Source organism: Netta rufina (assembly GCF_964035555.1).
Source record: "Netta rufina genome assembly, chromosome: 11".
Classification (NCBI taxonomy): Eukaryota; Metazoa; Chordata; class Aves; order Anseriformes; family Anatidae; genus Netta; species Netta rufina.
The window spans coordinates 14249551-14277225 of record NC_140134.1 but is presented as its reverse complement, the minus strand read 5'-3'; the positions used below and the strand labels follow the sequence as shown (position 1 = coordinate 14277225).

General features: G+C 42.2%; 1 protein-coding gene across 1 annotated transcript; it reads right to left on the bottom strand.

Moving 5' to 3' along the window:
- Positions 1-473: 473 nt before the first annotated feature.
- Positions 474-24117, bottom strand: MTHFS (methenyltetrahydrofolate synthetase; the record flags this gene model as incomplete). The annotated part of the gene is made up of 3 exons (XM_084293297.1): positions 474-1156; positions 20307-20571; positions 23965-24117. 3 exons carry the CDS (start codon positions 24115-24117, stop codon positions 933-935), a joined length of 642 nt encoding a protein of 213 aa, XP_084149423.1. The 3' UTR covers positions 474-932.
- Between the last annotated feature and the right edge of the window lie 3558 nt (positions 24118-27675).

Below are 27675 nucleotides of genomic sequence, written 5' to 3'. Positions count from 1 at the left end.
GCCCTTTGACATCATTAAAGCGTAATTACATACATATTGTTTTTAATCTGCCTGGGGCAAATAATAACCTCCCACCCAAAACCTTAGTCAATCCATAAAAACTGTTCTCTGCAATTCTTAGTGTCTAATCTTTTAACATACTTCCCATACTTCGTACAACATTTGGGGTATTAAGAATGGCTCATGTACAAAATTGTAGAGGTTGAAGTAATTCTGAATGTTATTTTACAAAAAAAAAGAAAAAAATAAGTTGTTCTCCAGATCAAGAACTCCCTGCCCACATTTGAGACCACATGACATTTTTATATTCAGATAAAAGAAACAAACACGTATGAAAGTCATAGACATGAAACTTGTTCTTAACAGATACTCTTTTTATTATGAGATCACAGAGACAAATAAACAATCAACATTACTTGCATACACTAAAATCAATTAAAACTTATTTTGAATCACCAGTTTTTGTCCAGCTTACTCTACGACTTATCTGGTGGTTTCTTGTTTTGCTCACAGATGCACATAATATTTCAGTACTAAGAACATTTACCATAACAAATATCAGAATGGATAAAGAAATGTCATCAGTAGACAGTTCACTCTGAAACTGGAATAATAGAACTGTTAGGTATCAAGTAGCTTGTTCATCATGAGTATGATGAGAATAAATGATTCTTACTGCAATAAACAGTCACATATTCTTATTTCTACTGATTCTAGAATAAGAATTCACTCCAGATATTTGCTAATTAGAAGCAAATCAATGCAATCTGCATTACTATTACCACATATACATTGTGTTTTTTTTTCTTGTTCGAATACAAATAATGTATTTTATTGCTCCCAACATCATATATGACTATTAAAAAGTTGTGGTTAATGGATCTGAAGTCTTTGGTCGGTCACTCTGAAGGCGGGTTGGTATCAAGATGCTTTTAGCAGTCTTCATAAAGAATTTCATCTACTGGGACATCATTTTCTGCCACAGGCACAGCTTCACAAATCTGTTCCTTAAACGCCAAGGCAATCGTGTAAGGCTTTCCACTGGGATGTTTCATACATCTTTCAAGATAGGTATCATAATATCCTTTCCCTCTTCCCAATCTGTTGCCTTTTTTATCAAACCCAAGGCCTGGCATGAAGATAAGGTCAAGACCCCCTGTAGAAAAATGAAATAAACATTAGTGGATGCACTGTGGATTTCCTGATGGCTGGACTACATCCACATAATTTCATACATAGCAAAAGTGCTAGCTTTGTGTTTTGCAAAATGCTTCCATCTCTTTGATCAGATGAAAAATACCTTGAATACTAAACCTGCGAATTTACATTTTCATCTTACCAACTGCATACTAGATCAGCTGTAAAATAATTAGACCCTGAAAAGCTAGAAAGAAAAAAAAATCTACCTTATAACAAATTTACTATATCATTTTAGCCTCACACTTCCAAATACTAATGATTATGACTCTAAATCTAGACAGAGATTGAACTCAGAGAAATTAAATGCAGGAAGAATCAGAAAATCAAATGAACTTCTACATCAGGCACAATAATAGAAAGGAAAAAAAGAATGAGAAGAAGATGTGTAAGACAGAGAGTACCTTCTTGACACCACCGTAAGATGCTATGACTCAAAGAGGCTTGAATACAAAGTATTCTGAAAGTGGTTATCTGCCCTCTTACATTGTGAAGAAGTTTTGAAGAGCTGTCTCTTCATGAGGTTCCTCTCCTAAAGGACTGTCCTACTGGGTCTCCAGCAATTTGTGTTACTCTGGCAGCACACCCAGCTGTTCTGCCTGCCTTCACCAAATCTCTCTCCTTCCAGAGAGATTACAAAGAGTATTGATTCTCTGAGACCCTTCTGAGATTGTACAACTGGAACTCAGAATCAGTTAAAAAACTTAAGCAAGCTGCTTAAGTGGCCAGTTATCTGGGCAGAAGAGATCCGAGCAGTTGGGGAAACCCTGCCTACAGATCCCACCCGCCAGCTCCAGACAGAAGAGATGGGATCAGGAAAGCCCTTTATACTCGCTCTGCTCATACTCTGTCACCAGATGCGGAGCAGCATCATGCCAGGCGCATCAATGCTCCAATTTACAGGCTGCTGCCCACTCGTTTCAGGAGCTGATCACACCTCTGCCATCAGGCAAAGGGCACGGGCTGCCCTGCTGAGCACCCACCAGGCGCACAGCAGCCAGCGCGCTGCTTCCATCCCTTATGCGAGGCTTGTTCTGCTGGTGTTAGAAGTCTTGCAGGGACATCCTCTAAACAAATGAGCTTGGCTGGCCTGGTACTGACCGCTGAACCCAGGAACACACCACTTACTAGTTTCACAATGCAAATAAAGTCTTTCATTACTTGCTGCTGTAGCAGACAGACACTTAAGAAGAGGAAAGCAGGAGTGGCAGGGGAAAAATAGCACAGACTAAACACAGCTCAGATGAGTTTAGAAAGAAAGCAAATACTGCATCTCAGTCCACTGCTTCTTCCTTATAGCAACAGTACTGCCTTAAGAAGCAGTTTTATAATCACCTTCTGCTCCTTCACCAGAGCTAGCATGCGGCAGTACTTTTCCAAACCAACTCTCTACTGCCACTTTGAACTGCACAGCTCTCACCACATCTAGCTGAGGGACAACACTCAGCTTTCAAGGAGATACACGGGAGCATGGACTGAAAGAACCAGAGCTAAGCAGAGTTTTTCAGTTTCCAGGAAACCCTGTGTGAGATCAAGTATCAGCTCTGAACTCAGCTTGGAAGAGCATGCTGAAAGTGCACACAAGACCAACTCATTTGCACATCCTTCTCAGGCTCCTGGAGATCACCTTCCACTGCTCATCCTTCAGGAAGAGTCACTGATGTGAACACCCATCCATCATGACCTGACCGAACTAGAACACTGACATAAAATATGCAAGGCAATGCATATACGATGCTTGGAAAAGATTAATCTTGTAAATCTGGCATCATACAGTTAGGAAGTATGCTTTTTTAAAAGAGGTCAAGGAAATATGAGGAGGGAATTAGCCAACGGGGAGGCTACAGAATATTACTGGTTGAATTACAAGGGAGCCTCAGTAATTTACCACACTGCAGTCAACTTTTGTTTCCTAAGACAGACAAATGGTGAATAGCAAACAGAAAAAAAGAGGCAAGAGAGCAGAAATATGGTCTCACTTGGATAGGGATGACATTTTTATGGTGTCACTGTGTACACCATGTTGGACATACCTTGTCAAATCTCTTGAGTGTTAAAATAAAAACAGGTATTTGCCAATTGTCAGGCCTATAGCCTAGGACCCGGAAACCAGTTGGTCTTCTCCCCATTAGCATGGTCGGTAATGGAGATTCTGCAGGTCAAATCCTCTCCTGTTAATCCTGTGCTCATTCTTTGTTCTCTCCATGACTTGCCTCACATTGGCTTTGTACAGGCATACAGGTGGCCCAGGAACCAGTGCGGACCAAGCACCAATCATGTTTAAAAAGAAACACACTCTGGCGTACACATTTTTTAGTTGTTTTCTCTCCGTGTGACTCATGGAAAAAAGCAGAAAACATTTGCTGCCACTACTGTTGGCAGGTAGGAATGTACACAAGGGGCAAATCTGCTGAGGAAAAAGGTGCAATTTCTTTTTACATTTATATTACAGACAGGAAGGAGACAAGCTGGGGAAGCACTAAGGAAAGAGGGAATTGGCAGGAACAGTGCAGGGAAGAAATATATTTTCTGTGTCGTTTAACTGATAGCACAGGGCACACTCGAGTGAATTCAGATGTATTAAAGCACTGTGTTTTCTTCTGGGTTCTCTGGAGAAATGGAGTCTGCTTTAATGAGTTAGCTCCGCTATAATCATGGATTTTTTATGCCGAATAACTCAAACAAGCTTGTGCAAATCTCAATATAAAAAACAATGCTGTAAATACTGTAATAGTTACCGTTATATTTTTTTTTCCACTAGAGCAGTGTGACACCGAATGCCTTTGCTCTGACTCACTGATAGCCACGCAACACACACCGCATAAGATTTAAGTAAAATACCAAGCAAGACTTTCAGTAGAAAAATTACACAGCTACCCTGCAAGGAGCCCGAAGGCAGTTCAAGCTGTATTAGCCCCAAATCCTGCCCTGGGAGCTAGAAGGAATGGAAGAAAGCTGCATGGAGAAAACACTTTCCCTCCACATAACTTGGGGAGCAACAAAACCTCCTGCGGTGCCTGCGGCAGCGCGGGGGAAGAGCTGTTGCTGGATGAGAGTGACACACAGATGAGACCAAGATTGCAGACATATAAGATTACTATCAGCAGTGAGCATACATCAACAGGATGGCAGGTGAGGGGAAGGACGTCTTGCCCCTCCAGGCATGTGGCCCTCCTCATGCTCACAAGCCCTTCCAGCCCTGTAGGACCATGAGTTGCCACTCAGGATGCCCTGAAGGCCTGTTCCTTTCCCAAATCCCCGTCCCTGAGAAGAAAGAGGAGGTTCTTGAGCATCAAACACCAGTCAGTTTTTACTGCCTTGTAAAATGGTATAAATGAGGCCTCCCGATGGCCACCAGCTTCTGTCCCTGTCCTTGTAATGCCTTCTGTCCCTCACACGCCTGCAGTCATTAACTGCTGGCTCAGGGATCCCTGAGCCTCCTGTGACAACAGGCCAGGAGCCCAGGACACAAAACCAAGAAAAGCACAGCCACTGTTGAGAGGGCTTTTGCTGTGGTTAATCGGCACTTCTCTCAGAGTACTTCTCTCAGGTGGTCTGCAAAATGCTGAGGGCTGAAAACACACAAGCAGCAATACATTGCACCAGCCCAGGTCTTCTGTGAAGAGAATACCAATGCTTCTTATAAACTTTAATTAAGCTACAGGATACCCATGTAAGGTTGGCAATTATGATGACAGTCACCTAATACTCACTCTACCCATGACATGAGCTCTTGTGGCTACAGCTCCTTCAACTGTGTACCACCGTGTGTGAAATAATACACCCTGACTTACCAACGTGGGCATGCAGCCGTGCTGACACGGCCACATAGGTTTCATTTATACAGCTAAATAAAGCAGGACGAGAAAGCAGACTCATTTACAGGATCCCAGGTGGTCCACACTGTTTATCTGTTAGTACTCTGCTGGGTTCTGCCAGTACCCGTGAGCAGCAAAGACAGAAGTGTGCAGGTCTGGCCCCTTTCACCCCGCACGATCCTCCTACACCATCCAAACTGGGATTGCTCCTCCAGACACAGGCTTTCCTGCCTCCTGTCAGTTTATGCCACACAAATCTTTGTATTCTTGCTACAAAAATACTGCCGTGATGGTCTGCCACAAGGCCTCATGCTGGGAGGCAAGCCAAGTCCTGTGTGGTGGGGACAGGACCAGTCTGTGCTACTAGGCCCCGCTATATTTAGCAGTATCAAGTCACAGCTTCAGAACCTGCCATGTGGGTGTGCAGGCATGCTTTGTCTGCACTGACATGCAACATCTATGTCTATACACCTTATGTCTACACAGAGAAGTGAAATGACTGGCCCGAGGACTCAGGAAATGTGTGGCAAAAGTACATGCAAAAGGCAGGTGTGCATGCTGCGCGTCCCCTGACTTACCCAGCAGACCGAAACATTAGCATCCTCTCTCTGCTGTTTTAAATAGGAATACACAGTTTCGCTTCCTCTAGGCAGCTGCGGTGAATTTCCTCAGTTCGGCAGTGCATTTCTCATTACCCTTTATGATAATATCAAGTTTGATTTGATCCCCAGGGAAGGATTTTCTCCTTGCACCTCATTACCTCTCTTCTCCTTAATCTGATGTTCCTATTTGAAATGCCAACCGGTGTTTTCTGAAGTGTTCTTGACAATGGTTAATTATAGAAGAGTCCAGCATGGTGCACCAGACACAGGTCATGGAAAGACTGCTGGGGCCTTGGCCTGCCCTCAGATGGAGCAGCCGGCGCAGCCTCTCTCCTCCCTGACGTGAAGGGGTCCCAGCCCACTGCCACCCCGCTGTGAGGGAGATTTATTCCACAGTTTATCTTGGGGGACATATCTCCCCCAAGCCCAGCAGCCTGTGCTTGGCTTGCTGTGTCCCCACAAGATGCCTGGGTTCTCTCAGCACGGTGCCTGCAGCACCAGCGAGCTCTTGAGCAGTTGCTTTTTTTTTTTTTTTTTTTTTCCCAAGCACAGCTCATTCCGCAGCGGTCATTAGGGACTCCCTCTGCTTTGCTCAGATATAAAAGGTTACATAAGGTGCAGGGCCATGAAGAACCGGGCCAAGAACAATTTTCTGTTTAAAGAAAAGGAAAGCCTTTCTGCACAATGCTCACCATAAGCAGTGTCAGATCAGTCTACGCACAGCCTCTGCAGAGCTGACAAGTACTTGAAAGCTGTTCATTTACAAGGAATGAAAGCTGACTTTGGTGCTTTCATGATCTACCAAAGACCACAATGGAGAAAAAGCAAACCCTTACGCAGGAAAACTTTACTTTTCAGAACTAAAAGGACACGGTAACTGCCTGCTGTCTCTGTAACTGCTGCCCCAGCAGAGAAGAAAACATTAACTCAATCCATTTGATCCTAATATTGAAGTATCAGTCTTGGTGACATGCAGGGTATGGGCCAATGAGTTGGAATAACTGAGAAAGTTCTAATTAATGGCAGAATCATTACTATAACTTTAATTACTGTCAGCATCAGCACAGTTAGGCCTCTTGGGTAAGTGTTAGCTTCTTAACATATATTCTGCAGGACTCAGATCGTCATCTTGCTCTTTCCACAGCACCTACCACAGTGTGCTCTCGGTTAATCACCAGACCTTGGGGAAAACAACTCCACAGAAGTAAATATTTCAGTTATGCTGCAGATGAACAGTACTCAGCTTTCCCCCTGGAATGCCCTGGCTGCCCCTTGCACCACTACTGAGGTTGCTAACCGCCCAGTACTTCCTTCCAGATGCAAATTTTCTGCCCTCTGGAAAAAACCTGCTCTTGGTTTCAGGCACAGCATCTCTGCTATTACACACCTGCCATGGTAGAAGTTCGGAAAGGGAAATGACAAATCTGTTCACTACAGGCCTAATCCTGAACCCAGCGGTGTGTGTGCTTCCCAGAGCTGGGATCACTTCCAGAGGAAACCAGTTCATTATCCTAAGCCCAGGAGAGGGTAAGGAACACTATACAGCACCCTGCTCTGACGGCAGGACCTGTAGCCAGCCTTGATCCTGCAGCTCCTGGCCTCTGGGGCTCGTGTCCTTCAGGACCCACTCCTGCCACCAGCAAAAGGCTGTGCTCTGGCTGCCCTGTGGCGTTATCATCCCAATCTAATGAGCAAGGAGACAGAAGCATTACCCTTCGCTGCAATTGATAAGCATTTGAAAAAAAAGCCATTCATCCAGAACCAATTATGGCGAGTTTTTCCAGTAGCACAAGTGATCACAGCCATAAACAAGTGCGTTGTTTAACCTTGCCCCAGACAGGCTGCTAAAATGCAAATACAATCCCTGAAAAAGAAATATTGGTAAGAGTTTCATTTCTGATTTGCTCACATGACATAGTCTTTGAAAATCAATATCAGAAGCTCAGCATGAATCCTCATTTCCTTTGAAACCTAAGTTACAACACAAAAGGATCAGATCCTCAGTTACTGTAAATCAGCATTGCCCCACTGAGTCCCCTCTGCACTGACCTTGAGAACTACATAGGAAGTATCATGAATTACTGACACATGTTTGAGGAAAATCAATTCTTTTCTCTTGTAGGTATTTGTTGTTTGCTCATAAACAGCTCTCCTCTAAAGCTTTCCTAGAGTGCTCACTCTGTAGTCTCCTTGTGATCCCAAACACAGTTACCTAACAGGACTAAAAGTTGTGTTTCGTATTAGATTTAAAACACAGCTAATTTTAAACTGCAGACATGAGCTCTTCCTCCAGGTGTTTCCATTACATGAACAACTTTAATTGTGCAGTACCACAGCACTTTGCCAGGACCTCCTTTCTTCTAACTATTCATGGCCAGTCTTTCCCCTAAGAAGGAAAGCCAGAGAGATGCTTGTACTGGCCAGGCACAGAAATCAAAAAACAGACCATTGCAGAGCGTGACTGCCTGCAGACCCGTGCCAAGGGCTAGCTGAGTCCCTCAGCACCCAGAGAGTGGAGGACAGCCTCCACAAGCACCTCTGCACACCAGGTCCCACTGGCTGTGCCCACACTTTAGGTACAGGGTACACCGTGAGGTCCCCAAGGCTAATGCTCACCTCATCCAGGGGCACTCACTTGCTTCATTTGTATTCCTGTTTGTTTAAGGGCACTGCAGGCACAAGGAAGGTTTTTGTGTCCTTTTGTCTTCTGGCAAACAACATTTTATCCACATCCACACATACACATGGCCCACCAATCTCTTTTACATACATATATATGTCAAGTAGACAATCTCCTCTGCCATCCATGTGCCACAGGTAATTGGTCCACTATAGAATGACTGAGACAGCTTTGGTTATTGCTTCAATAAAATATTTTGCAGAAAATAGAACCATCAGCAGAATCTACAAACAAGCACGGAGCAACTCAGCACTTATCTGTCTGCTCATCCATGTCTGTGCTTCGTGTCAGCATGAAACATTGGTCTCCACAGTTCACACTTGCCCTCCTGAACTACGGCATAATAAAATATTTATACTTCTCTCTGAGAAGCTACATGATAGCCATCAGTCATACAGGTTTAAAACAACGGAGTGTCAGTCCCTCTCCTGTTATCAAACCTGCAAAACCCACTAATAATGACTTTTGATCAGCTGCTGTGCTACTGAGCTTCAGAAAAGTAAACATCCTCCTCCTTCTAATTTGAATTTAGTTAAAACAAAATTTAGTGCCAAAGCATTTGAGAGGTTAAGGGCACTGCACAGCTTCAGATGTGGTACTTCAGCCCTGCACAAACAACCCTGTCCTGCCGCACGAATAAATATCCTTTCATGTGTCATCGGTATAAGGCCAAGACTTGTTCAAATTCTGGCTGGTTTCATCATGTGGGAAGGCTGTGTGAGGTTATAACCATCACACTCATTTCCCCTGAGGTTTAAGTTATTGTCAGCTGAGGTCTAGTGTCTCATTTTCAGAATTTGCCAAATGTCTACCTAAGAGAAAATTTGAACTAGTTCTTTTCTATTTCGCTATTATTCATCGAGTTGGCAAAGGCACAGTAAATAAACCATAATCACTCCATGCCACCTACAAAAACGTCTGCTTTTGCAAATTCAAAGTAAAGGAAATCATTGCTTAGAAATGCTTTAGCAACCAGTCTGTGAAAAATGACTTACCTACTTCTGCTATTCAGACGTTGGAGCAGTTAGAACAATTTGATTGGGAAAACTTGGGCAATGGAAGATTTTTGGTTCTAATGGTTGCACCTGCGTTCTCCTGTGATTTTAAACCACCAAAATACTCTGAAACAAGATGTGCAAAGGAACAACTCCAAAGGGAGAACAAACTGCATTACAACCACTTTAGAGCACATCAACACATCCTGTTAAATCAGTAAATGCTGACTGCTGAGTTTCTCCTTCAGAGAAACTAACAAGGCAAGGGAGCTTGAGCTGTTGATGCTGGGATTGTCATAACTCTGCTACAACCTAAAACACAAGGATCTTTGTGCATCTTTCTGTGTGCCTGTGTGAGATTCATTAAGATTTTATCAGCTACATTTCCCATAGTGTTTATCTAAGCACTTATTTAAAATACTTCCACTTGATACATGCGTATGTGCACTTCATTTCTCTACTCTTGGTCTTCTTTTGCTTGCTACTGTCTGGATATTTTTAAATCAAAATATGACACAAGTGAATCATCTGGGGATTTTTTCAACACATCATGTATCACTATCAGTATTTCCAACACCCCTTGACTCAGTCAGCAGATAGCCTATCATAAAATACAGAGAATCACTTGTGAAATATCATCAACTTCTTTGTCAGCACATAAACCTGACTCCTGTAAGGAGCTACACCACTTGATAGAAACATTAGGCATCCTTCCAGGCAGGGTTTGCTGAACATGTAGTCAGCTGGTTTGTAGGTGACAGCACCTTACCTGTTAGTGTCAAACATGTTAACATCACAACAGCTGAGTAATCCAGCTTCTTCCATCACAAGGTTTTATATTTAAAACTTGCACAGCTTAAAATAAACAAAACCCAAAACAAACAAACAAACAAACAACAACGACAAAAAAAAACCGTCACCATCCCTGGAATCCTCCACCTCCCTCCAGCTCTCTGTGTGTTTGACAATACCTGGATGAGACTTAAATTATAGGAAAACTGCCTAAATGACACCAGTGCTCCATAGCAAATCTATGGAATACTGACACCTGCCGGCAAAGGGCTTCACATCACTCCTGGACAGTAATTTGCCCTCCATCTACACCCAAAAACTGATTCCCGTCCCATACACACAAAAGGCATCACAAGCAAGAACTGCATCCAGTTATGAGCTATCATTACACGGTGGAACAGCAGCATGTGAATCCTGCCCTCTGAAAGCCAGCAGCTCCCTGCCAGGTCCAAGGGATTTCCCACTGTACAGGGGAAATGACAGTATTTTCAATCTCAGCAAAGAGAGCAGGGGTTACACCTGTGCCAGGAAGACAAATTTTTTGTAGCTGGAAAAGTGCTGACCTGATTTAATAGCCCTCTAATCTGGCAGAAAACCAATCTTAGGAGAAGAAAAAAAAAAATAAAATAGTAATTTTCTGCCAGATTCTTGAGCTAAATCTGCTCACCAGAGATGACATCAGCATTGTTGTGAGGACAAGGGGAGAACAGAGCTGGAAGCAAAGAAAAGGCAGCAGGACTGCCCCTCCTGGCACCAGCTGCAGGGCTCAGCTGTCTCACCAAACTGCATCTTCAATCCATGTCACCATACACAGGTGAGCACCAGGTAAAGGCATCCTCTCCTGTCCTCCAGATTATCCAGATTATGTGAGCAAAGGCACAGAGACAAATTCAGTGCCACCTCTTCCCGTCCAAAAAGGAAAATAAAGGAAGACAAAAATCTGTGGATTAGTTAATGCAGCCACAGATGCATGTTTGCATTTCCCCTGTACTAGTTTGGTATACAGACCCATGCCACACTGCACAGAATAACCTAACCTCTTATTTGGTTTTGAAAGACTCCTGTACCTAGGAAACAGTGTAAAGAAAATGACAATACCACTATTCACACTAACAAAATAGCTCTCTGAAACAAAACACTTCAGAGTCACTTGCAGTGAATTTAAAGCCTGCGCCTATGTTGTTTTCACTTCTCTTTCAACGTTAGTTGATGACAGAAGAAGTAATCTTTTTTGTTGTTTTGCTGAGTGCAGGGAGAATGTTTTCTGCAAGAAGGCAAATATGGATGTTAATCTTAGGATGATTACAAAGAAAAGCACTTTTAAAGCCTTAATGACCTTAACAAAAGCAAAAAACCAGAGTATTCCAGAGCTCTCAGACCTCCAGGTTCACTGCAGGATACCTCTACACAGACACAGTATTAAAATTAAACCACAGTGTTCGTGGTTTAGTCTGCACCAAAGAAATTCAGGACTAAAGCATACCAAAAGGGCATTACAAAGTGATACCACAGAAACACATCAACTTTTGCATTCAACATTTTTTTTATCCAAAAGTCTTTCAAAGAAGAGATTCTGTGTAATCATAGCAAGAACCTTTTTAAACAGAAGTACTGGGAGAAGCCCAGCTAGAAGTATGGGTATTCGCCCAGCAAATTGGGTGCTGATTGTTATTAGGCTGCTCCAGAGCTGTGGAAGGTGGTGCAGACTGCAGGGCAGGCATGGGGACAGAGTCGTGCAACTTGCAACTGAAGGCTGGAATGCAGGAAAACCTTAAGGGAAGCAGCTGCTGCCACAGCTGGGTCCAAAACCTGAACTATTTTATTTACAAGCAAGTATTTTCCTAGCATTTCATGTTAGGGAACACCCTATACAGAACAATTAAAGATTATCTCGTCTGTTTTATGGATCAGGAACACTGGAACAGACATTTTTGTAACGACTTGTAGCTGTGGGATACCTGTGTGGAACCCAGTAAAAAGGCCTGCCCAGCAAGCTCATCTGAAAGCAGTGTTATGGCATATACAGAAAGAATTAACTTGAACACTGTCGTTACATATATTTCACAATATTTCTTCACCTGGGCATAAAACGTTTTCTCAGGCATATTTTCTCCAAAATTGCAAAGGCTGACAGGCCAATGGGTGGAACTGCTGCAGATCTAGAAAACTTCCATATGAGAATAACAAAACAGAAAATGTTTAGTAAAGAAAAAAAGGTACAATTGATATAATACAGGTTTAACTAAGCAATGAATAATAAAAAGAAAGTAAATCAAACATCCTTATTTACTTCTTATCGTAGAAGAATGAGGTATCACTTGAACTGAAAGCAGCAAATTCAAAATGAATACAAGGAACATAATATTTCACATAGCATAGGAACATAATGTAATATTAATGTAACAAGGAACACAATATTTCACATTACAACTAACTGACTACAACTCACTGCTGTCAGAATGTTGCAGAACCAAGGGCTTAATAGAAATAAAAACAGTTGCTTATAGGAATGACCAGAATGCCCACAGGTAACTTAAAACCAGAACCTGTGTGTAAGGGGTAAGCCAGGAGCTGTATCTGCAGTGGTAGGAAGAAATTTCAGCTATTGCAACATAGCTACAAGTTGTGAGGTTTCCTACATCTTGTAAAACTCACGATGCTGGACTGAATGGCCAGTGCTGTGACCCTGCATTTCATGGGGGCAGCATCCTCCCTCCACTAGTACACTCACCACCAGAATGTTAACGCCTCACTTGCACTGAATTTGCTCTCCTCATGCGTATCACAATACTATGGCTCATTGTCTCCAAGCAGAAGTTCATTCCAAACTTCTGATCATATCATTAAAAAATAAATTATATTAAGAGCTAAGCCTCGATTTTCAATTTTGTTTCATCCCATGGTCTCAGATTTTCTTTTTTATGACCAGTGTAAAAAGATTTTAAATTGTAATCTACCCCTTGACATATATTGTACTGTAAGTTTTAATCAAGACTCCCAGAGGAAAAGAAAATCTAATACTACCCTCAATCACTTCACTTTTTTTTAACTAAGCAGTAATATTTAACGTCTGCTTTCCACAAACCTGTATTTCATTTATTCCAGATACTTTCCAATCTGTGTATATCACTTAAATATGTCACAGTTACCTGCGAATATTATTTACCACAAGTGTTTTTTCAGAATGATTAACACCATTTTGTATGTTCCCATTATGCCTCCATGTACAACTCTACAACCTCCAATGGGTTTGAAGTAGCTTATTAGACCTTCCCTGTGCTTCAAGACACTGCTTTTCTTTGTACTGCTTTTTATTTCTAAGCTTTCATGAGCCGTATATTTCAAAATCTTTCAATTTCTGGTGCATTTTTGAGGGGGGCAGGAGAGGAAGTGGGTTCTAACCCATTATCTTTTTTTTTTTTTTACATCCTATTTTACTTTGCAGCTGTAAATTAATCTCTTCCTCTTGAGACTGTGTTGCCACAACCTCAGCCACATTTCTGAAGAACTTTGCTAAAATTTGGAATGACAGAATAGCAATGTCATCAAAAGGCCATCACTCCTGGCAGCACATGCAGACTCTTCGAATGTGCAACAAAATTGTGGGACTTTAATGACAGGTGAAACAGAGCTTTCACAGACTAAAATGTTTCTGCAGGGCAGATCCCAATGGCAAAGTCTAAAATGGGGTTAATCATCATTCTGGAAAAAAATCAGACTATTTGGATTTGCTTGGAATTGTAGTCTAGAGGTAGACAGCATTTTGCTTGCAAGAGGTTCACACTTCCCAGTGTAAATAGCTCTTATAAACCAAATACGATCCACACAGGTAAACTGGCCCTGTCCATTCCCACTATCAGCATATTGTTGTCATTTATGTCACAGCAAGGCTCAAAGTATTCTGCAGGTTGTAAGGACAGAAAAATATAACTGCTCTAACCTCAAAAGTTAATGTACAAAGGGTTATGTGAAAATGGAACAGCAGTAAGTCACTGATAGACAGACATATGTTAGCATTTCCTCACTTTGACCTTTGGGTTTTTCCTTAATAAATATTCTGGTATTTATATCACGGATTATCTAGTTAGCATCTCACTAATTAATTTGAAGACAACACAAATATTGTGATCAGTAGGCCACTACTGTTTCCAACACTAAAAATTCTGGAAGTCTCCAAATTAAATTACAAAATACAAGTCCAGTTCTTAATGCATTCATTTCTGGAAGCAAAAATACATTATTCTCCAGGAGAGTAGTACCAGATTATTCAGCATTCCCCATTATATATAAGATGCTATATTTCTAAGTGCTTATATTTTTCAATCTGGGCATTTATGACAAACCAAGGTTTTTTATGTTCTTTTTTATTCAAGGCAAAATGGTTCACTGGTTTCTAAGAACAATGTTAGCAAAAAATGGCCAGGAAACCTCTGTTGCTCCATGTTTTGGGGCAAGTAGAAAACTTGATCAGAGTAGCCTCTGTGTCAACAATATGGCTTTAGCCACTCGAATCCATTTGAGTTGATCTTGTAAAATACTGTCAATGTTTGAAAATCTGCCATTTGCACATCTTAGGGAAGATTTATTAGGGTTAATGCTGGGCTTCTCTGAGGATGCCACCTTCTCTACCACTGCTGGAGCTGCAAGCGCACAGATAGCCCCACAGCTCACGAGGAACTAGTGCCAGTTTATAAGGGACATTGTCTCCATCCTGGCTACTCAATCCCATCCCACGCACCCTGCATCAAGATGGTCATGTGGCAAACTGGATGTATTCACTTATCTGGGTTACAAAATTCCCAACCAAAACAGGCAGAGAGGAACAAAACGTTTTTTCATCCAGAGAAGCTCATTGATCCAGTTTGCCACAGAGAGGCCGGGGTGGGAATACGCTGAAATTGCAGGGAGGGAGAACTCCCTAGGCCAGGAGCGAGGCAAAGAAGGGCACATGGAGCTGCAGGCTCAGACTCAGAAGGACTCAGAAGGACTTTTATTGCAGGGGTTGCCCTAGTCCCTCTGCCTGGGCGAGACTGGGAACTGAAACATGGAAGGAAATGAGGGCTGGAGTTTCACTGACATTTCTTCTAGTCACCAGTTTGTGCAACCCCTCATCACCAGTTTCCTGCCAAGCCTTTAGTTGCACCAGTCCAAATTGGTGGAAGATTTCCCCGTGCAGCTCACAGCAGGGCCACACGGATAACAGTACCAGCACCACAGCGGAGGGCTGGGACAAACAGAAGACAAGAAGAGAGGGTAGCGGCTGATTTAATCTAGCAGTGCCCACAAGAAAGGATCACAAAACTCTGCATGAGAATCACAGAATGGTTTGAGTTGGAAGGGACCTCAAAGATCACCTAATTTCAAGCCCCTGCCATAGCAGGGACACCTCACACCAGACCAGGTTGCCAAGACCCCATCCAACACAGCCTTGAACACTTCCAGGGACAGGGCTTCTCTGGAAAGAACCTGTTCCAGTGCCTCACCACCCTCATAGTACAGAATTTCTTCCAAATATCTAATCTAAATCTCCCCTTTTTTAGTTTAAACTAAAGTTACTACAATTCCTGACAAAGAGCCCCTCCCCAGCTCTCCTGTAGGCCCACTTTAGGCACTGGAAGGCCGCTGTGGTATCTCCCCAGAGCTTTCTCTTCTCCAAGTTTTTTCCATGTCCTTCTTGTGCTGGTGGCCCCAGACCTGAACACAGTACTCCACAATCAATTTTGTGCTGTTTAGTACAAGTGCTGTTTAACAGAAAAGCTTTTTTTTTTTCTTTTTTTATCTTCTTTTTTTTTCTAAGGCAATGAGAAAGAAGCCACACCAGTGAGGAAGGAAATGAGAAAACTGGGACAAGGAATCATGTAAGTCTGGACTCAGACAAGTGAAAGAAGAGAAAACACATGATCTCCTTCCTTTTGGCGGTGGCAAGCTATTTATGTGGGCCCAGTTGCCGAAAAAGTGACAGCCTATAACTGGGAGGAAGAGGAAATGGGCAGTCTGGTGAGAAAGGCCAAGAAGGACACAGGAAGGGAGACACTGACTCTGGGCAAAGAGCAGGAGGCAGGTATTCGGTTGGCAGAGAAATTAAAACTTGGAAAAGGGGGGTCCAGCCTAAGGATGAGACAAGCCTGGGAAGCAATCACTTTGGAGGGAACAGAGAAGAAGCCATATTGTTTGGAAAGACAGGCAAAAGAGTCTGTGTTCACTGGGGGCAACTCTTCCCCACAGCCTAGCCTGGAACCCAGGATCCTGAGCCTCTGCTGGTCCTCAGCAACTGCCAGGCAGTATTCTTAAGTCATTGAACATTACAGTGATAAAGAGCCCATACAGAAATGACGACTTGTGTCATACCATAGTTGGAATAATGTACAGCAAAAAAGGCCTGCCACTCTAACTTGAACAGAAGGGAGAAAACAAATGACTGAATGCATACTTATTAGCAGCATTCATTAACAGCATTGATCCTTTGCATCTTTGGAAGAGTCTAGATCATTGCATTGGGGTTCATCTTGAATGACCCCAGATCCAATGGGCAAGGACTATGTAATGGCCTACTTGAAGACTGAGGCAGAATATACACAGATAAAGAGGCTGAACTAAGTTTGTACATGTAATCCTGCTTCTTGCATTTCTTCTGAGAGTACCTCACAACCCACTAGAGTAAGCAGATTCAGAGCCACAATTTCTAATACCTATTTCAGTCAAAACCAAGTATCTAGGCCAAAAATCCTCTCCCCATCACCCAGGTGAATGTTTTAAAAATTGACTATAATTTATTGTACATCTTCAACTACTGGTCTACAATTTGCTTATGGACATTTAATTTTAATATGCACTGGATGCAAGATTTCCAGCTGAGATCCCTGAGGCCAAAGTTGGTCACAACTCCCTTCAAAAAAGTCACCTCCAAGAATTTTACCACAGGGACATATTCAACCCAATCAATTTTTTCAAGTCGCAGTAAGAATAATTGTTTTTTAGGAGGAACAACTTAGCTGTTCACCCATAGCACTCAGAGTAGATTTAAGTAATAATAAATAACATTATAAATGAGGAAACCCATGTCCAGCCTGCTGAATCAGACCGCCTCCCTAAACCACACTGAAATGAGAGCTGCTGGGAGGGTGTCCTTTAAATTTCTGTAGGAGTCGTGATAAGAAGCAAACAGGGAGCATGGTTTTATCTGATTTACTCTTTCCATGGTTGTGTAAGGTGTTTACGCTCGTGTAAACAATTGCTGCAACCTGCCTAAAGTTTCATCAAAAGTATTACCTTGGGCAACAAACTATACCGGTGCATATTTATATTTCTGATGGGAAAGGATTTAAGCATGTGAATTCAGACCTATTGAGAAAATGTACCACTGGCTTGTTCCAAAAGTTGTCTAAAACTTTCAGTGAGCATACCTGGAAAGTCATGCACTTACATACACCCCTACTCCAAGTAAAATATCTGAGCTTCTTCCAGCTTTGTTCTTTCTGTTTCTGTGTCCACTTAGCCTGAAGAAAGGAATATTTCATATTAAAATAGTTATCCATGTATGGTAGCGAAGACAACAGACTTTCTACTACAGAAACTACACTGATCTTTGTTTATGACAACAAGGTGTAATGTGCTGTGCTGTCAAGATGAAAACAGGTAAATCCTGATCCAACAGAAAAAGGACCATCTCCCAGAGGAGGGGCTCATGTCTAGTAAACACAGCCTGCATGTACTACCAAAGATTGGGAAACCATGCAAAAATTACACCTAGTTTTACATTTGAGCTGTTCTTCACAATAACTCTGCCTTAAAAAGAGGAAAGAAGTTTTAAGGACAGTCTGAATTTAAGCTTTTTGTCATGCAAAATGAATACACTCAGTAGTGACATGACTTATTTATGTACCTGCAGGGTATTCCTTGGAAATTACATAGCAACTTATGCAAGCAATGGGAACATTACTAGTATAACACCATGTCATCTCTTTATAACAATGTAAATGCCTCAGATCACCACAGTATTTGATAACATCACAAAGATAAATGTTTCATCCATGCATAATTCCAACAATGAAGGACAAATGTAGTAGCAAGGCAATTTGCATTCCTGCAAATGTACCAAAGTTCAAAAGATATAAGTGACACAAAAATATAGCAGAAGTATTTTAAAGATGCACTGAGATGCAGTGTCTGTTTCTGTGGGGACAAATTGGAGTGTATCTGTCCAATTATGTAACAGTGCAAAAAAACTAAACTTACTCTCTAATCTTCAAAAGCTTTCCAAGGAAAAAAGACCAGAATCTGACTTCCTATCCACAACAAATTATTCCTGTATTATAGAGTAAAAACAGACTAAACTGAAGCTTCAGACGGGACAACACTGACATGGCCTTATATCAGTTGTTACAACTGCTGATCAGAGAAACAGTACCATTTCAGAAATTACATCAAAACAGAAGTATGAGTAATTTTGAGCAAATGCACTCTCATCATTCTATGCTCCTCAAAACACAACACATGGAATCTCTGTGAAATGCCTCTTACAACTCTTCCCCTGACCTCTCACTGCAGTCAGCAGCCTAAATATAGGACTCACAGGACCGCTGTAGCTCTCTTGGTGTTGCTCTCTGCCCATAAGCATACCCTGGTGCCGAGAATGAAACAGCAGCTCCAGGGCTAGCCAGGTACCACAGGTCCATCCCAGTGCACTCTGCACCTCGTAGTCCCTACTCCCATTACACCTAAAATTGTATGTTTCCCTTGTGATCTCTGCAACAGACTTGTTAAATTCAACAGCAGCTTGTTAGTAGTGCAAAAGTTTGTCCCAAGTATCTAACTAGACTTAATCAACAGAACCCTGGACACTTTAAGGGTTACCTTCAAAAGCCACTTGATACCACCAATATATAGAAATTTACAGGGAAAAAAAAAGGAAAACAAATAACAGTATTAAATATTAAATGGAAAGAAGACAGATGTATGAAGCAGTTAAATCCCTTGCTGCCTGAATTGTGGACATGGAAAAGATTCTGAATTAAGAAAGAGATAGTGATCCAAAAAAACAAATAGAAACAAACACAGTGAAAATGCTGATAAATGAAGACTACGTACTAGAGCTAATGCTTCCAGCAGAATTGTCTATAGGGCAGTGTTCTGGGAAAGCACATTGGCATCCCAAAACAAACACAAAACCCAGTTCAACCAAACAGATTCATATAAATTTTATGTTCCTGTACTGAGCATTAAAAAGCTGGTGAGTCTGTGAGGTGTGGAAGCTGTCTGCATGGTAAATTTCCATCTAGAGAAAACTTCCCCAGCCTGAGGTTTCAAGCCTGATCCACTAAACATTTCTGCAGATGTTTCAGGAAGACGCTAATGTGTTTACAAAAAGAATGAAAATAATTAATGCAGACACAGAAAAAGTAAGTTTGTTTACAATTCTGTAAAAGCTGGGGAATTTTAGGTTAGGAGAGAGATTCTTTTGGGACCAAACCACATGTCATAGATAGACCTAAATGAACTTGTAACTTTCCAACTCTGTAAAGAATCCAGTGTCTGAGACAGCATTTTAAGATCAAAATGAAAATGTAAGAGACAATGATCGAAAAGAGTTTGCAATGTTTACCCAAGCCTGCAATAAAGTTTTTTTTTATTTTCAGTCTAAGGTCTCAGTCCAGAAAGCTGTTCTGCATGGGCAGGCTCCACATCAGCACTGTGATTCATCCATGCAATACAATTTGCAGGATCAAAGATTTCAGAAAATCCTCTTGTCAGCCTACAGGCATCACCTGAAAAGTTCTGTACCTTTCAGGCAGGGGAAACTAAAGTTCTCAGAGTGTGTCTGAAAATATCTGCGAATCCCCATGACTTTCAATGGCAGCCCAAGCATCTTCTAGCAAGCTCCTGCCTCCACGAGGCCCTATGCTGTGCTTGCCAAGATTGCATTGAGCCTCTCTGTGGAAGGGGACCGGGGAGCAAATTTATCTGGAGGGGGGGCTACTTTCAGTTGGATCAACTGTGCAATATTTTTCTTGCCAGCTCTGCTGGCATATCACAGGGGTGGCACACGTTAGAGAAAAACAGGCAAGAGAAAGTAGCACCTGCTGACATCGACTTCAGCATCTCTACCACAACACGTTAGACCAAAGCATAACATTTCATTTAATTCTTGCTATCTGATTACTTCTTACCAGCATCCTGACTACTCCTGATCAACAACCCTGCAATGTAGGAGGAAAATACTCACCACCAGCAAGAGCTTCCTCTCTTGCACTGTCATCGTCACTAGGCTGAAGAATATTCCAGGATGTCAAAGTAAGTGAAGAAATGTCTTCAGCTGATGATAACTTTAGCATGTCCATGTGATTGCTGTCAGGTTTGTAACGTGGGATGAAACACTCCTTGCCTTGCTTAAAAATGTCCTTAATGATTTCTTCTGTCTGGATTTCATCTGGCATGCTCAGAAAGATTGCAATTCTTTTGGATTCTTGGTACCTTGAATGCCCGATCACCTATACAGGAAATTGCTGTAATGAGCTTATGAAAAGTTTACTAAACAACAGACTTTAATAAAAAACACAACTGGAGGAAAATACCCATTGGAAAGAGCAGAGATACAAACTACCATGAATCACAAAGAGAATAAAATAAACTGACTTTGTTTCCTACTCCCTACCATGAGCAAAATCAAAATGGGCAAATTTTTGCTGCAAGTGAACAAAACATTATAACACAGGTTTGGGCCATCAAAAAACTGTTTTAGAGACAGTCCAGATCCTTTAAATATTTGTGCCATATAGTGCAGGCATCCTCAAACACCAAACATCACTTGAGAAAGATACAGCAGGTCAGAACTGCCAGCTTATACAAGACATGAGGATTTTGCATTCCTTTTTTTCCATCCTTTTTACATGCTGCATTTCACAACTGGGCCTAGGCAGGATGAGAAGTGCATCAATGAAATTTCTCAAAAGAAAATTAGCATCAAAGCAGTTGACTGCAGAGCTCAAAGTCTTGCAAGATCAGGCCCTTTTTTTTTTTTTTTTTTTTAATCTGAAATGCCTTACATCCAGCAAATTTAGATATATGACTACAAACATCACCTGCTTCTGATAGGTGATCTTATTACTGCACATTTTTCAGAGCTTGAAGGAAAGATGGCCTTGCCATTTTTTTTTATTTTCATGAGGTCGTCTGTGCTGGACTTATGAAAGATCGAATGTAGGAAGGAAAATAAAAAATGCTTATATGGTGAAAGAGTGTTAACAGATTCATACCTTACTATGTCTCTGCCCAATTCCAGATTAAATTCCACATTAAAATTTGTGCGGATTTTTTTTTTAAAGCTTGTCTTCTCTCTTTAGTATCTTATATATTTTGTTACTTACATCAAGACAAGACAAATACAAATGTGTCCCTTCTGACTTAAATGTGATTTATGCTTATTCTACGCATTTGCAAAAAGCTGTCAGAAATATCAGACAATTGAGAAACTGTGCTTACACCAAATCCTCTGTTCTGTGTTTGCGTAACTGCAGGGTAACTGCTCTCCTGAGCTTTACCCCTTGCCCTTTCCCTGTTTTGAGAGATATATGCCCGTATCTGAGTGGAGAATTGGTTCTCATTCTTTTTTTTTTTTTCTTTCTAGCACACCAGCTAAAAGTCCAGGTGAAATATTCAAAAGATGGATATATTTTGTAAGGCAAGATATAATGAAACACGCTGGCCCAAATTATGGTAACGTGTTGCTTGGCCATAGAAGTGCCTAACAATTCAAAAGCGTACTTTACTTCTTTTTATAATTTGTTCAACCTTACACATGGATTTTTCCAACTAAGTGATTAAGCTCTTAAACAACGGAATTTCCATGGCAGTCTTTGTTTGAAAGAACCAACTATTTAGTCAAATTGCAGACTCCAGACAATGCCTGTGATTCATGTTACTGAGGGGCTCCTGAGCTGAACCTTTTCATGGGCTGACAGCATAGAGAAACCGAAACACAAAACTCTCCTCTGTCAAAGAGGTGCTGTGGGCACCACACAGGTCAAATCTGTTCTGACATGTCCAACAACACAAATGATTATGCAGTACAGAAAGAAGTGAGGTTGGAGATGTAAAACCACAAGCTATCAGAAAGGCATGACTTCAAATGTTTTCAGAAATGTGAAGACAAAGCTGCCAAGACTCTGAGCAGTTTCTGAGAAGAGTGAGAAAATTTCCACACTTACAAGTATTGTGTGCCCTTTGTTGATGGCTGTTGCTGCAGAATTAGAGCATGCTAACACCATGACTTTAATCATGAACAGACATGTTAAAAAAGAACAGTCATCCAGAAGCTAAGCAATTTTGGTTTGAATTTAAAGATAATTTTGAGATGAGATTTTACTACCAAAAATGCTGTTCAGGTGCTATAAAAAAACATACTCACTTTTATTAGCTACACTTACTGATATACATTATAGAGCTACACTTTCAGCCTCATATTGTTCCAAGTATTTCTCATCATTTTCAAGAATTTCATGTCAGCTGCATTCCCTTCCCATAAGGAAGCTGACTCTCTTCTGTCAGCTGTGCAATGCCATTGTGTCTGAAGAAAGCTCATGATTTTCGACTTGTGTCATAATATTAAAATGGCATGATAACATCAACTTATGTCATATTTCCCAATGCTTTCTTTTAAGCAAAATAAACATTTATATTCTGTACGTCCTCACCCACAGAGACAAGTGTCCTGTTGCTGAGTTTATCGGCTGCAGTTAGACCAAGGTTGAGAGCTCCATAAAGTTCTGTATATGGCCCGGGTGCTTATAAAGTTGGCAGAGGACTCTGACAGTATGTTGTAAAAATTGTGATTTAAGTCAGGGGTGTGAAATTATTAAAATATACTTGCATTGTAGTAGGATGTAATGCATATATATATATATAATATATATTTTATATATATATTTGTATATATATAAAAGCAATGAAAAAAAGTTCATGTGAGTTCCAACTGAACCTATGACCTAAAGTTTCTGTGCTGCCATGTCACATTCATGAAGTGGCTACACATTAGTACTAAGCAAAGTTTATAAAAAGATTTAAGATCCTTTGGCAGGAAAATAACAATATAAACATAGATCATCTAGAAGTACACTCTGGTGCTGCAAAAAAAAAGGATGACTGTTCTATTACATACAGTGACTGAAAAATAAAATTTTATTGTGTTTATTAAAATGACAAAATACATCTATATAAAAACTTTGCAATCCAAATGCGAACAGGACATTTCAAAAGAACACATTGGTACCACTCTGTGCTATGACACCAGTGAGGTAAACCCCTCTCAATACCTTTTATAGTATAAAAATCACATTAGAAATCAAATTGCAGGGAAGAAATACCCCGAAGGACACGGAAGGGCAATTACAGACAGTTAAGCGAAAGGCCAGGATGAGCCAGTCGCTAAGTTTTGACACGGAGCTGGCTGTAAAGCCAGGCCGACGCGAACATTTTAGGATAAGCAGCCACCCCAGAGCCACGTGAAGCCCCCCCGCGCCGGAATGCACCGCAGAGCCCGTCCCCACTCCACAATGCCCCCTCGCCCGCAGCAACCACCCCAAATCCCTGAAATCCCAGCCCCGTCCTCTTCCAGCGCCCTGCTCCGGCCTGATCACCGCCGGAGCCGCTTTAGGAAGGGGCACGGCGATGGCCAAGCCGCCCCCGCTGCTCCAGGAGGGATCCGAGGAGCTGGCGGCGGCCCCGAGTCCCCTCCTGGGCTCCCAGCGGGGCTCGGAAACCCCCCGGCGGGCTTCCCCGCGGAGAGCCGGGGCCGGGCCCGCTTCCTTCGTCCTTCCCGCCCGCCCCCGCTGCTCCGCTCTTCCTGGAAGCCTCCGGGTGACGGCAGGGCCCCGGCTCGCACCCACCTTGCGGCTGAGCAGGCGGGATTGCCGCTGCTTCTCCGCCGTGCCCATTGCCCGCAGCCGCTGCCGCAGCTCGGCTCGCAGCGCCCGCTTGGCGGCCCGCAGCGCCGCCGCCATTTCGGGGACGCCGCCGCCGCCCTCCCGCGGCGGCTCCATGAGCCCCGGGGAGCCGGGCAGCAGCGCCTCGGGGCAGCGTTGTGGAGCTGCTGGGCTGGGTTCCCTGGTGGCTTGCAGCCAGCTGAGGTCCCAGCACAGCCCCGCTGTCCGGGGAGGGGATTGTTGGGCACTGTGCCCCAGCCTGGGTCAGGGGAACATGGGTGCTTCCATCCCTGCTTGGGGCAGCCACCTCCTCCGTCCCTCACAGCCATGGGGTCAGCCTCCCCTGCAGGGTGATTCCCAGCAAAAAGTCGTGGCTCTGAGGCCTGGTGTGCTCTGCCCACGGTCTCCACTCCACACAAAACACCTGTCAGGGTGAGCCCTGTGCCATGCAGAACCATTTTCAAGGCGGAATGTCAAGCTAGCATTGATTGCAAAGAATTTCCCCTTTCCTAATTTTGTTATAGAAAGGGAAATTACACTTCAGCAGGATATTTGACCACTGCCTGACAGATGGTTTCACATCCCTACAAGCTCTGGTGGTGGCTGGTGGGCCTGGAATACAGGGGAGATTTTGTGCCCTGAGAGGAACTGAAAGCGCTGTGCTGGCACCGGCCCATGGCAGCCTCACAGCCCCTCACCCACGGGTGCTGGCCTGGTGATGGGGGCATTGAAAGGGAGACACTGCAAGTGTCCTTTGGTTTCTCTCTTGGTAGGAACTTGGGAACAGGCACTTTCATACATCTTCTCTAGGTGTTAATGGGAGACATCTCAGTCTAATGACTGTGTTTATTGAAGCCACCAGCTATCCCACATGCGGCTTGTTGGCCACATGTTTTGCTCTGGAAAGAGTATTGTGTTCTCCAACATATCGCCTGGCAGCTGTGAAACAGCTCTGCCCCAGAACCTGAGGCAATACATGTCGAACAGTGTCATACACAAACCCATGACGGTTAACAAAGTATATCTATACTACTTTAGAAGACTTAGCTAGTAGCACTGCTGTTTTAAGACAAACTCTGTTTAGATTCTAGACAGTATATCGTAGAATCATAGAATCATTAAGGTTGGAAAAGACCTTCAAGATCATCTGGTCCAACTATCCCCCTACCACCAATGTCATCCACTAAACCATGTCCCTAAGCACCATGTCCAACCTTTCCTTGAACACCCCCAGGGACAGTGACTCCACCACCTCCCTGGGCAACCTGTCCCAACACCTGACTGCTCTTTCTGAGAAGAAATGTCTCTTTACTCCAACCTAAACCTCCGCTGGCGCAACTTGAGGCCATTCCTTCTAGTTCTGTTGCTAGTTATCTTCAAGAAGAGGCTGACCACAGCTCCCCACACCTTCCTTTAAGGGAGTCGTAGAGAGCAATAAGGTCTCTCTGAGCCTCCTCTTCTCTAGACTAAACAACCCCAGTTCCCTCAGCCGCTCCTCACAGGACTTGTGCTCCAGGCCCTTCAACAGCTTCGTAGCCCTTCTCTGGACATGCTCCAGGGCCTCAATGTCCTTCTTGTAGTGAGGAGCCCAAAACTGGACACAGAACTCGAGGTGCAGCCTCTCAACCCAGCTTTTCTTGCTCTTAAATGCGAAGCAAACACATTATTTATGTCCTAGTGAAGATAATCTAGAGCTTAAGGAACTGTCAGTGGTCTAGGTTTCTTTTATTTAAACCCAGGCATTATCCATGAAAGGCCAATTATCAAATCATTACAACATCTAGACTTTTTAAAGGGTCGGATAGTCTTTTATATTTAATTCAAAAATTGTACTCCCCAGTATAAAATAAGGTACTATATTAGTATAAAAGGAAGTGAATATAGCGTTAAAAGGCTGGTATTAGCCATAACACAGTAAGAGCTTTAAATGGCATAAGAAAGGGAACTGAATAAGAATTACTGCCCTTATCCTGAAGACTGAGACTATAAATAAATAAGTATGACAAAATACATTTAAAATGTCATTCCTGACAGAAACTTCCATAGCTGTCCTGAAGGGGATGTTTTCCTTTAGCTGCCATATGCCCTCAGGAAGCTGCCGTCTCTTCTTCAACAGCAACAAAATTAATCTCAGAAATCCTGGTATACATGCTAAATCATCTTTATTGCTTTCATTGGAGAGGAAGAGGGAGCGGTGCTGTTTCTTGTGAATGTTAACGCATGCATGTGTTCTCTAGTTAAACCCAGCAAGTTGGAGAGAGAGCCCAATACTAGGAGGAAGCTGGTTCATTCTGCTGGTGTCATAAAGCCTTCATGGTATAGAGGATTTGTCTCGGGGAATACTGCCGTTGTGTGCCACAGGCCCACTGCTGACTTGGTTCAGTTCACCTCCCACCATGTCTACAGAAGAAGACTATTTAGACCTAGTCTTAGTCCCCAAATGTAGGGCAGTCACTACAGCTAAAGAAAACCCTTCTAAAATAAATTCTTGAGAAAGAACAGTTTAAAGTTTGAATGCAAATGGAACTTGAGTCAAAACAATAGTTGTCCCAGATTATAAAATTCTGGAAGTCTGTTAGGAACTACCTCTGAATTTTCTGACTAGGCCGTGTATCCCAAAACACCAGTTACTGTCATTGAAGCTGATCCAGTTCATTAATTTTGCAAAAAGCTATCCATTTCTTGTATAAACTGCCATATAACACTTAAGAGTACTACAGAAAATTAAAGTATTGACATCCCTGGGCTTCAGCTCAAACCCATGTATTACTTAGATTCTCTCGTAGCTCTGTAACAGCTTTTCTGAGAGTTATCTTACCCCGGTAGATCTTTCCCCTTCCTCCAGTTTCTCTGAAAGAGATGAGGCCAATCATAAGACTTTAAAATACATATTTTAATGTATTTTTCAAAAATATTAGTGTATTTACACAAATTTTTTGATTTAAAAATAATTTGTATTTCTCTATTTTAAAAAATCTAGTTTAAAAATGTTCAGGTGACTACATTACAAAATTTTGAAGGAACAGTCACTGTAGATATGAGCAATTAAAAATACAACAAAGAAACACATACCATTGCATTAACAGTGAGTGAGTGTACAAGTCTAAGTTGATAGTTTCCACAATTTGTTCTATGAAGATTGCTTTGTGTCAGTAATTTGTACCCACTTTTACATTGGAATTTGCGTTTCCTTTTTCTTCAGAGGAATCCCCTCCTTTTACTTATACAAATGTTGCAATAAAAATGCATTACAATAGTATTCATTTACAAAACAAATGAGATTAAAGTTTGTTTCCTAACCCATTGGATTGTATTTGAGAAAAACAATGTCCTTTCATGGAGGTGCAACAGAGATTCCAAGAACTGTCTGGATGCGGGGGACGATCTCTCTCTCTCGAAGCAGTCCTGCCTGGAAAGGTTGGCTTGCATTGCAGCATGTTGCTGTGTCAATTCCTCTCCAGAGGGGTCTTTTCTTTAGGTTTGTCAATTAGGAGAGCATGTTAAACTTTGCATTTAGTCAAAATAAATACAAATAAATTACAAAAACAAACAAACAAACAAACAAAAAAAAAAAACAGAGTAAAATTATTTTCTAGTTGATACTGCTTGGAGGAAAGCTTAGCAATGAAGCTTGTGGCAATATCTAAATTGTGCGTGAATGGCAGGTCCATTATT